This window comes from Pituophis catenifer, unplaced genomic scaffold, assembly GCF_029215685.1.
Source record: "Pituophis catenifer annectens isolate HBS135680 unplaced genomic scaffold, rPitCat1.0.hap2 SCAF_1, whole genome shotgun sequence".
Taxonomy (NCBI): Eukaryota; Metazoa; Chordata; class Lepidosauria; order Squamata; family Colubridae; genus Pituophis; species Pituophis catenifer.
This window is the reverse complement of record NW_027256881.1, coordinates 141,512,226-141,524,851: the sequence shown is the minus strand read 5'-3', so window position 1 is coordinate 141,524,851 and position 12,626 is coordinate 141,512,226. Positions and strand designations below refer to the sequence as shown.

Sequence of the window (12,626 nt, the reverse complement as noted above, 5' to 3'; positions counted from 1 at the left end):
GTGGCTTACAAGGCGTTAAGCAATAGCCTTCATACTTTTGTATATTTATATAAAGTCAGCTTATTGCCCCCACAAACTGGGTCCTCAATTTACCTACCTTAGAAAGGATGGAAGGCTGAGTCAACCTTGAGCCCAGTGAGATTCGAACTTACAGTAATTGCAGACAGCTGGTGTTAATCACAATGCTATCAGTCTGCTGAGCCACCAGGTCTGCTAACCCTAGGTCTTCTAGCATGGTGTCCATACTTGGATGCCCATCATGTTCCCTGAACCTGCAGATTACAGGTTCAACTGAAGTGTGAAAAACCACGGCCTCTGGCAAAGTATAATGGATGGATGAGGGTTTTGATAATCCAGTGCATTTTGAGGGCACCTGTGAGAGAACTGGGAATTCACTCTAACTAGCTTACCTCAGAAAATTACTTCTAATTAACTGATTAAAGATAAACCCAACAGACCTTCTTGTTCAGACATTGCTTGGCACCAGAAGACAATAATCCTAAAGCATATCAACTTCATTTTAAATCTTTCCTTGTATCCTTTACCCAAGTTCCTGTTTCTACCTCAGTCCTATTTAAGAAATGCTGCCTTGTGTGAAAGAGATCACGGATTTAAAGTAGGGATTAATTTAATTTTCAGTTGACCATCTTAGCAGGAAATCATACTTTATCTGAATCTGGCTTTTTTCCCCCGACTGATGTTTGCTTGACAACTGCAATTATCATAATCATTGGGTTTGTAATTTCAAACATTTTTTTGCAGGATTAATGTTCAAGCCAGGGACTTGACTGGAGGCTTCACACACACACACACACACACACACACACACACACACACACACACACACACACACACACACCTGGCTTCTATAATGATATCTATATTAAATATTTGCCTTGCCTGTTATCATATAACGTTTAGCAATTACAAACGAATCATGGCGGGGATTCAGAAAAAATGCTAGTTTGAACATAATCTGCCAGCGTCACAACAAACCTCAATCTCCTCTTAAAGTGCAGCCAACAATTTTTCAGGAATCAGAGCTTCAAACATCAATTGATTTGATAGGTCAACTTGATCGCTGTTGTTATAGACCGGTGAGGAACCTTTTATTGATCTCACAATTCTGAACAAGTTCCTCAGTGCTCTTTAATTTTCTCTGCCTCCTTTCTCATCAGAGAAACACAGGTGGATGCCGGGAAATACAGTAGCCTTGAAAGGTTGATTAAATATATGAATAAACACCATAACTCTTGAATTACAAATAGATGCCTGCTTTATAAAGAATTTCATTAGAGAAGATTATAAGGTCAAGTTGCTATAGGAGTAAGGAGAGAATTATACCTGCTGAAATCACTCTTACTGTATGGCTAGCTAAGGCCTACTTACAGTATATTATTTTTTTTGCTCTGGGAACAGGGGACTTTTTTGTCAATGGAAAAAGGGCTCACACTTTAACTACCGAGAAATATCAGGAGATCTTTTATGTAAAAGCCAGATAAATATTCAGTGAATGAGAGAACTGTAGCAATTCAGAATTAAGATGAAATTGAAGAATTGATCAAAATCCTCACTTATGGAGAGTCAGCGTGTCAGCAAAATTACAAGCCGCCTTCTACAAGACAGGACCCGCTAGAAAAGTGAGCCCAGCCTTACAGGTCAGAAGGATATTCTGTTTTTGTAGAAAAACACTTTCTCTTTAAAGTGGAAAGCTTGGTGAGGAGAGAATGGTAAGCTTACAGCAGCTTCGCATGGTCTCATTGATCGAGCAGGTATAGGTCATTCTTGACTTACAACAGGTCACTTAGCAAATGTTCAAAGTTGTAACAGACCTCCCCAGTGCTACTTACAACCCTGATTCAAAGTTCTAATGACTACCCCCTCTCCTCTATGGTCACGATAGCTTTTTGGTTATTTGGCAATCAGCCATACATGACTATGATTTACAGTGGGTTATTTTTGTTGTTGTTGGAAATTGGTGTTTACTTCTAGTTTCTGGGGGGAAATGCCCATTGTAGACAATGGGTTCACTTAATGTCTAATGGGTTTGCAATAATTCATTTAACAACTGCTACAAAAAGGATAAACTTGGGTGTGGTCACATGGTGGGACGGCTTATGACTATAATTCTGGGCTCAATTATGGTCATAAGTCAAGGACTACCTGCAGTGTCCATATTAAGTGTAATGGAATTCTCTGAACCTGAGAATGAGAATGAATGTTTGTAAAATATTGCAGAACCAGACATCTGTAGATTCCTTCCTCTTTATCAGGCATATAAGTAATAACATCTCGCTTCTGTCAAGAGGCAGTTAGGAATACGATAAATTAAGGCACCACCTTAAAAGTACTTGTTAATACAGGAAATGGGGGCTGATGTCCACTTTCCAGGATTCTGTTAATGTCATTCTTTATTCTTTGCAATAAATCTAGTGAGATTGAATGATAATCTATCTTTCTTAGTTATGAGTACCCTTTGGGGGATCAACATTAATATTTTCAACACAGATAAGTTTCTGTGTTTACACTGCAAGTTTTGAGCCATTATACGTGATTGCTGAGATAATTTCTTGTGGCTTTCATATCAGAAATGCAATTATTTACCAAATGTGTTCTTATCCCTAAAACAAATACTTTAGATACAGTGGCTTTGTACAGATGAATACATTTATTTTTTATTCTATGGATGAGATGCAGTTCCCCATTGTAGGATCTCTTTTGGCTCAATAGTACTACATCTGTGGTGTGTTATAGTCTTTGGACATTACATAGCAATTATCTTGTGTTTCCATTTTTTTTGGCATATTTAGAAGCCATAGATATTTTTCCATTAAGAGTAGGCCAAAGTTAAATCACGATAGTATTACGATAAGATATTCAAACAATGTGTTTCCTTTTTTAAAGTGGACTTAATGTGTTTAGATTTAAAAATAGAACGTAGATTTCTTTGTTTAGAAACCTTTAAATAAAAATAGTCCATAGATGTCTGAGCTGTTTATAAATCTCTTTTAAATAACAGCTACACATTTTTTTCCATCGGATGACATTGCTTAATATTTTCAGACAGTTGCTACGCTTCGTTTGTTTTTCTGACTCCATAAAATATAATGAAATTCATACCTTCCAAAGTTGCATTTCTCTTGCCAAAAGCTAAAGTCCCCACTTCCATATTGGGCCTGGATTTTTAAAGATCTCATTCTTTTATAAGATTAACGATTCATCAGGATTTTTCTGTACCTAATCCACGCAGAGTTTTCTAAATGCCAACAGTCGGTAATACAATGTCCACATTCGTTATGCTTTTTTTGACATACCGATAATTTAATGATTGTGAATGTCTGAGCATAAGACAATGTTACCAAAAATAGCCTGGTCAACTGTATTGGGGCAATATTTTCACATGGCTGCACAAACTAAAAATAGAAAAGCACCTGGATATAGACATGAAAAAAATCTGCTTGGCTACTGCCCTGTCGTTCAGGATGGGGAAAAGAATCAACCTCATCTTAGCCTACATTTTCCTCTGTTTAGAACAGGATGGTCAGTCTGACAACCGGGGGTCATATTTAGCCTCAGGGACTCCCTTTTCTGTCATTTGGAGATAGAATATACTGAAAAGCTTTAATTCAGGGAGCTCCAACCTCAGCCGCATGGCTGGCTGAGGAATTCTGGGAGTTGAAGTCCACAAGTCTTCAAGCGGCTGAGGTTGGAGACCCCTTCTTTAATGTACAGTAAAGTACGGTAAGAAATAAGCTGAATATCATTTTTTAAAAAAGGAAGTGCATAGTAAAACAAAGTTTGGGGGAAAGTCCCACTTAGGGGCAACTGAGATGTGTTTTCACTTTGCAGCATAGCTGCTCTGAGTGCAGGTCTTTCCCTTTCAAAAAATAGAAAGCTCATAGCCACCAAAAGTTTGCCCAGCTCTGATTTAGACAGTTGCCAGGATTCAGATGCCCAGGAAATTGCCTGATATTAATTTTATCCTTTGGTCCCAAGGGTGTCTCAAGTATTGCAACATGAAACCTTACAAGATACAGGAATTCTTGGGCTTGTGATATTGGAAAGTAGGTGTGACTGGGAGATGGCCTTTGAACATCCTTCCCATGTTGTTTGGGATGGTCTTGGAAAAGTAACCCAAACTTTATGCTCCCTTTATTAGAATGATTCCAGGCAGCTACAATCAGGAATATTGGAGAAACTATTTCCCCACTTTCCTGGTATCCTAAGAGTGTACAGGTAATCCTTGACTTACGACCACAGTTGAGGCCAAAATTTCTGTTGCTAAGTGAGACTTTTTTCACTGAGTTTTTCCCTGTTTTATGACTTTTCTTGCCACAGTTGTTAAGTGAATCTGGCGTCCCCATTGACTTTGTTTGTCAGAAGATTGCAAACGGTGATCACATGACCCTGGGATACTGCAACCGTCATAAATACGAGTCAGTTGCCAAGTGTCTTAGTTTGGGATCACGTGACCATGGGCATGCTGCAACAGTCATAAGTATGAAAAAACAGTCATCAATCACTTTGATAACTTTAAATGGTCATTAAATGAACTGTTGCGTTGTAAGTTGAGGACTATCTGTACTTGATTATCACCTGAAGATTAAGTGAGCAGTTTGCATTTGAAACTCCCATATACAAAGCGAATGTGGCCCTTCGCCATGTCTGTAATGGGTAGAGAAAGACAGGCATATACTATAGATAGTCCTCAACTTCACTGGCTATTGGCGAGTCATTGACCCCCACGGAGAGGGTTCGCAACTTGGGTGTCCTCCTAGATGCGCGGCTGTCTTTAGAAGAGCATATGACGGCCAGGGGGGCTTTTTATCAGGTTCGCCTGATTCGCCAGTTGCGTCCCTTTCTGGATCGGGACTCCCTGCACACGGTCACTCATGCCCTCGCTACTTCCCGACTGGACTACTGCAATGGTCTCTACATGGGGCTCCCCTTGAAGAGCATCCGGAGGCTCCAGCTGGTCCAAAATGCGGCCGTGCGGGTGATTATGGGAACGGCGGGGCGCTCCCATGTAACACCTCTCCTGCGCGAGCTGCATTGGCTCCCAGTGGTCTTCTGGGTGCAATTCAAGGTACTGATTAACATCTTTAAAGCACTCCATGGCTTAGGACCTGGGTACTTATGGGACCGCCTTCTGCTACCGACAGCCTCCCACCGGCCAGTACACTCCCACAGGGTGGGGCTCCTCGGGGTGCCGTTGGTCAGACAATGTTGACTGGCAACCCCCCGGGAGAGAGCCTTCTCAGTGGGGGCTCCTGTCCTCTGGAACGACCTGCCCCCGGAGGTACGGAGGATCCCAGACTTGCGCACCTTCCGCTGTGCCCTGAAGACTTTGTTATTCCAGCAAGCTGGGCTAGCCTAATTTTAACGGTTTTAAATTTTAAATTGGATTTTAATGGGATGTTTTAATTTTGAGCCAAAGTATTTAATCTGGTTTTAAATTGTTTTTAACTTTTATATTTATGTATTCGATCCTGGCTGTTCACCGCCCTGAGTCCTTCGGGAGAAGGGCAGTATATGTATATAAATATAATAAATAAATAAAAAATAAATAAATAAATAAATAAATAAATAAATAAATAAATAAATAACTTGCGACCACAATAGAGCCCAAAATTTTTGTTGTTAAGGGAGAAATTTGTTAAGTGAGTTTTGCCCTGTTTTATTACTTCTTTTGCCACATTTGTTAAGTGAATCACTGCAGTTGTTAAATTAGTAACCCAGTTGTTCAGTGAATCTGGCTTTCCCATTGACTTTTGTTGTCAGAAGGTTACAAAATGGGATCACATCACAACACCCCAAGACACTTAGAGCGGTCATAAATGTGAGTCAGTTGTCAAGCATCTGAATGTAAATCACATGACCATGGGGATGCTACAATAGTCTTAAGTGTGAAAAATGGTCATAAATCTCTTTTTTCCGTGCTGTTGTAACTTTGAACGGTCACTAAACAAACTGTTGTAAGTTGAGGACTACTTGTATCATGTTGGACTTGCTCAAATAAAATACTTTCTTTTTTCTTTCAGGGTGGAAGATGATTTTGAAAAAATGTTGCAGGTGAGCTCTAAGCCCAAGCTTAAACCCAAACCCAACGTGGCATCTAAGCCAGCAATACCTAGGAAGCCGGTGATACCTGAGAAAAAATTCTCATCTTCTCCAACCAGAACGGGACAGCCGGCGGAAGAGAAGATCCAAAACATGGATGAGATGGACATTCTCAAATACATTAAGGAAAATGAATCTCTCAGTAGTGCAGAACCAAGCCTTTTCTGAAGCGCTTGCTGCTCGTGGACTTTTCACAGGAAGGATTTCCATCTGCCACCTGCGTCCTGGATGTCTAGCATGCCTTGGACCTGTGTCCTTGGTTGCCATTTTGATTGGTCCTTTGGCTCCATTGGTTTGTTTTAAAACAATGGAACAATATTGGGGTTAGAATTCTGTAAAAAGCTATGAAGTTTTTGCCACAGAGCCACAATGTTTTAATTAACAATGCCTTGTTTTTAAAAATGTAAAAGACTGTGGCCAGAACTGAGCCGATAAAAAGAATATTGCTAACCTTTGAGCAAATGGATTATTATTTAGCTTGAAAAATATTGGAGGTCAAAATTAATAAAAGGAACTAGCACAGTTGGATTAAATATTGACACTAGGCTGGAATTGTTGTTGTTGAATAGAAGTTGTTTATTTCCAGATAGTTTTCAAAACTTCTTGGAAAAATATCACTGAAGTTCAAGGAACATGCATAAAAGCATTTTTCAGAGTCATATTTCTCCTTTAAGGGTTATAATGCATTGAGTCTAGATCCTTGGGAGCCTGCCTAAGTGCTTTCTGTATGAATGGCCTTATTTGTCTCTCAATTTTCTGATCAGATGGTAGGTTTTTGTGGTATAATGGAGCCAGCTTGAAATGTCTGCAGAATATGGCAGGGAAAGCGTCTGCAAGAGATTCCAGAATAATGATGTGAATGATGGCTGTTTTTAATATCTTTGTAATTTGGAGATAGTCCCATCATCAGCGTTAAGAAGGGTGTTTTTTTTGATGTTAAAGACTTGTATTTCGCATTATTGTTCGGTGGGACAAAAAGTATCATTTGTTAGGTGCCAAGCCCCCAATGCTTGTGGCATGATTAGGAAAATGAACAGCAACATCTCAGTTTTGATAGCTGAATTAGATATGATAGTTGAATTAGATAAGAGCTAATTAATTATTTGACAGCGTACTCTTTTTATATGAACATCCTATGTTTTTCACCCAGCCCCAACAAAGTGAATTAAGCCATAATACCAAATATTTGATAACTCGTTAACCTGTCTGGATTGCTTTCTGAATCTAGAACTGAGCGAATGCAAAAAAGCAATTAAAGCACTTTAAAATATGTACATGTTTAATGCATAGTGTTCCGTTTATAATTATATAATGCTTTATTTTAAATAAAATGAAATGATTAAACACTACTAATACAGTATTAAACGTTTCCCTTGAGGAGTAAATAACAAACGTGTCTGGAACAAAATATAAGGTGGTGCAATAAAATAAAAAAGAAGTTAGTTAGGATGGTACTATTTGTTATCTTTTCTCATCTGCAATCAGAATGGACAATTTTCTTCTGTTGAAAGCTGTTATTGTAAGGGGCGATGAATTGAAGAGGAGAGAAATGCACAGCAAAAGGGTGGCCCCTACCCATTTGCCCTCTTTTCATTATCCCCTTTTCTATTTCAAACATCCCTTTCTTCCATGCCAGCTGTAACCAACTCTTCTCAAAAGCCTACATTCATCACTTCTCAAGTATTTTTGACATTGGTCCTAAATGGTATCCTTAAAAACAATCCCTAATTTAAAAATGTTGTATTACATGCAGTACAGTACTAGACAAGGGGTACCATGAATATCTTGGTGTAGTTTTTTTCTAAATATAACTAGGTTAGTGCTGAGGAACATCTTGACTGCAGTTGAGTTATGGTCAGTTGGGGAAACAACCTGCAACATGAGAAAGAAGACAAATAGATATAGACAAGAGAGAGCTGTGGCCTTCCCAGAGGTCTTGTAGGTTTGGCTGTGCCAAAAATGAGACTCACCTGTTTCTCCGGCCCTATGCTATTGCCTGTTCTCCTGTCAAGTAGAGAGAGTCAAAATCAGTCAAAATCACAGATAAGTGATCCAATAAGAATGCAGAATCAAAACTAGAAATGGTTGGTTGCACAAGCACCGTAGAATGTATGGATTTGTGACAGTGTAATTGGATTTGATCTCCTGTGATAATGTTGCAAAACATTTGATATCCTGAAGAATCTTTAAAATTCTGTTTTTCAACAGGATATCTGATTTGTACTTTTTATGTCATCATATCAAAACCCCAAATAGAATTCCACAGATTTGTCTCTTTAGTTTACTTTTGTGACTTGATGATAACCATACAATTGTTTTAAAGTTTTTCTATATTTCCTTGTAGTTTCTATTGAAGGCTTTTAATTTTAAAATAATGATTTACATTCGGGATACAACATACGGTATATTGCCCTGAGTATTTTGTTGGAAACATATTTTACATAATAAAGTATATTTCTGTGTTATATTTTGCCTTTGGGAGATGAGCTGGAATAAATACACAATAAAAGTTGTTGGACTAAACTGGAAGAAAGAATTTGTTTATTTTAAAAAGAGCTACAGTATATAAGATTATGTATTGTGTGCAGGTGATCCTTGACTTACAACCATTTAATGACTGTTCAAAATTACAATGGCAATGAAAAAAGTGACTCCTGACCAGTTTTTACACTTACATGAATTTTGATCATGTGACTGTGAGGATGCTATAATGCAGGGGTGGGCAACTGTGGTCCTTTTACCTGTGGACTTCAACTCCCAGAATTCCTGAGACAGCCAAATTGGCTCAGGAATTCTGGGAGTTGAAGTCCACAGGTTGTAAAAGGGCCACAGTTGCCCACCCCTGCTATAATGGTTTTGTAGCATCCCCATAGTCACATGATCGAAATTCAGGCACTTGACAACTGGCATGTATTTATGATGGCTGCAGTGTCCCAGGGTCACATGATCACCCTCTGTAACCTTTCCAGCTGGCTTCTGACAGGCAAAGTCAATAGGGGAACAACTGAAGTGATTCACTTAACTTCAGCAATTTGCTTAGCAACTGTGGCCAAAAGGTTGCACAACTCATTTACCTGTCTTGCTTAGCAATGAAAATGTGGAGCTTAATTGTGGCCATACGTCAAGGACTACCTACATTGTTTGCTGGTTTTCCCCTTTTTCCCCATAAAGACAAAAAAGGACTTTGTTTTAAGACTTACAAAGCAAGAGTCGTTTAACTCCATAAAACACAACATGCCCACATCAACCTCTCCTTCCCTGATTTAAGATTTTAATTCATATATTGGGTAAAAAAAAATGCTAACATCATCCATGACATTCGGCTAACTGCCTAAAAGTCAAGTGGCTATTCCATTGTTTATTTGGCCAATCAATTAAAATAAAACAGGAGGAACAATTGTTGGACAGTTAGTTGTTACAGCAATTTTAAACTTCAAAGGAAGTGAAATACAGAAAAGTAGCTGGGGAGAAGATGATAATAGGCATTGTGGTTTGTTACTCTTAAGTGTTGCAAAGTGATAACAGCAAGCTACAATGGTGAAGCAACTAGAACGGAACTACTAGAACCAAAAGGTAAGGACCTTTGAATTCAGCAAGGCTTCCTTTAGAAAGTGGATGAAAACTGAGAAGTTTTCCTACAAAGAATTTTAATCATACTGAATAAGGAAAAACAGACCTTTTAAGATCAAATACTGCTTAGTTTTTCATGCCTGAATTCTCTGTTATAGGTCCTTTGGCTAACAGGATTATAAAATAAATCTTTAACATTGCAGCTAGGGAATTAAGGCCAAAAAAACTATTTCCCAAGACAACCACTGCTGAGCTGAGAGAGGAATACAGTTTCCTAAAGTTATATCTGTTGGCATCCAAAAGAGCCCCAATGGCTCACTGACACTAATGATTTACGACTTAAGCAGACGTGGAATTAAGCCATAAATGGTACTCAGAAATAAATCAAAATTAGTGGCAACGCTTCTTGGTTTGCTCAGCTATATCATTCTGGACAGCAAATAATATCTTAAGTCTGCTGTCCAAGCCAGCATGAATAACAGTGATAGAGTGTTGTGCCCCAAAACATCTGGATGGTCATGGCTTGCCCATTCCTGCCAGAGCAAAAAGCATAAATGTTTAGGACCTTGAATTTGTTCCTGCTGAAAAGGTATCAAGAGTGGATTTCTATTCATGAGATGCTTCCATCAGTGAAAGAAATTCCCTCCTTCTTGACTGTTACCACTGCAAATTTGCTTTCTAATAATTTACTTTTGAATATACTGGGTCGTTTTCTGTGCCGTCAGAAATTATGTTCTATTGATACTGTAAAAGCTGTAAGAGAAATAAGAAAACGATTATTCCATGTGAAAACTGCAAACTTAAAAACTAAGAGAGTCAGGAATAACAATGACTTATAGCTCTTGAAAAATATAGGGAGAACAAAGAAGCATGATAAAATCTAATCATACTGTTTATTATCATAACTCTTCTATCTGCATGGAATATTGCATCGCCTATGCTTAATAGTGAGCATATTTGCCCAGAAATAAACCCTGATGTGTTCAATGGGCACTTAAGAATGCAATTATAAAGTTCTTGACTCTGCTTTGATGATCCCAGCAGATGTGCTATTTATTCCTTTGTTAGTCATAATTTTATGGAACTATAATATTAGGGGGGGCAGGGCAGGCAGAGGCATTACTCATTCTTCTCTGCAATTTATGCCTACACAGAAAGAAATGTTCAAATAACTTGCAAGCCTTTATTTGATCACCTTTGCTGAGTACCTCGTTTTATATGCTCAAAAGTTTAGCACATGCCATTTTTAAAAATGACTATGGGACTGTGCACATCCCATTTCTGAAGTCAGCAGATATGTCAAAACAGTCCAGAAGGGTGATTCCTAACAATAACTTCTTGGCTGTACTATGAAGAATGAGCGCTTTTATGCCCTCTAGACATTTTGGACCACAAGTCTCCAGATCTCTGGACACAGGCCATGGCAACTGGAGATCATGAAAGTTGAATTTTTTTAAAAAAACATCTGGAGGACATTTTGGAGGCCATCTTGTGCTGGTTTCAAACATCACTCTGACAACTTGGATGAAGGATGAAGGATGAAATTCAAGATAAATTGCCGTCTGATGTGGAAACTGCGGAGGAGGAGTTCAATCGGCTTATATCTGACCCAAAGGAGGGAAAAAAAGTTGGATGCCCCAAAGTCCATAAGAACAAAGACATGGATAAAGATAGAAAGCCAAAGATGGAAAGTTTTCAGTCAACTAAATCAGCCAAGTGAAAACAGTTAATTCAAATCAGAACAAGCTGGAACCAGAGTAGCTATAGCTGCAGGAGATGTCCTAACTCTATGTATGTCTTGTTAAAAACTCAGTCAAGTGCCAAGAATTAACAAGTCAAAACTCAATCTCCATTATGTACTTCAGCTTCTTACAGTTGCTTTTTGAGCTATGGATTCCTGGATGTTGACCTTGCTTTGCTTCACTGATCTGTGACTGTATCTCCTGATTTCACCTGCTTTGTTTTGCTAACACCCAGCACTCATTCCTGATAACAGATTCCTATGCACTGATTTTACATCCTGCTTGCAACTTCCAGTAGAGACACCGGCCTTGTGCAGAATAGTTTGAATAAAATTGATGTAGAACCCAGACATTGTTTTCTATTTTATTGTAGATAAATTTTGAACTGATGGGATCAGTGATGGGTTGCTACCAGTTTGCCCCGGATTGGGTGAACCAGTAGCGGCGGTGGCAGGAGGCTCCGCCCACCCGGCCAGACACTTCTGTGCATACGCAGAAGTGTTGCGCACACGAGCGAAACAGTAGCAAACTAAATTGAAACCCACTACTGGATGGGATGCTGTATAGGCCAAAGTAGACAAGGTAGGATTGTACAAATGCATTTAGTATGGAGTTCTTTAAATGTTATCAGTTGATCAAATAGCCAGGGTGTCCTTCATTTCATGAGATGAAATAAACTTTTTTTGATGATCCTAATGCTTGGATAGATTAAACGACTCGGTGCCCCAGGCAGACATTAGGTGGTATTATTGAGTTCTGCTAGAGCAGGGGTGTCAAACTCAAAGCCAGGGTCTGGATCCGGCCCACGAGGTGCTTAGATCTGGTCCACGGGGCCACCCTGGAAACAGCAAAGGACTGGCCCGCGGTTCCTCTGCCAGCGAAAACGGAGCTCAGGAGGGCTGCACATGGAGGCTGGCCATGCCCACCTTGGCCACACCCACTCTAGCCGCCCAAGATCAAACACAACCCTGATGCGCCCCTCAATGAAATCAAATTTGGCACCCCTGTGCTAGAGGATGGCACTATTCTTAAACAAATACTTAGAAGAGACAGAGAAGGGGCATTGCTGCTTGCCAGTTTTCCATCACCATATGAGAAAAGTCACATTGGTGAATTTTTCAGTGCAATCTTTTTTTAACAGCACATATGTTTTCTCGGCGTCTCATCTTGGGTTACTCATTCCAATACTGTACT

At 39.2% G+C, this 12,626-nt stretch overlaps 1 protein-coding gene across 1 annotated transcript in view; it reads left to right on the top strand.

The window, feature by feature from the left end:
- The window catches only part of HS1BP3 (HCLS1 binding protein 3), a 44,081-nt gene extending 37,448 nt beyond the window's left edge, over positions 1-6,633 (top strand). The window contains exon 7 of the mRNA XM_070955754.1: positions 6,042-6,633. Within this exon, the coding sequence (XP_070811855.1) occupies positions 6,042-6,288 (247 nt within the window). The 3' untranslated portion in view covers positions 6,289-6,633. The remainder of the gene's footprint in view (positions 1-6,041) is intronic.
- The last annotated feature ends 5,993 nt before the right edge of the window (positions 6,634-12,626 follow it).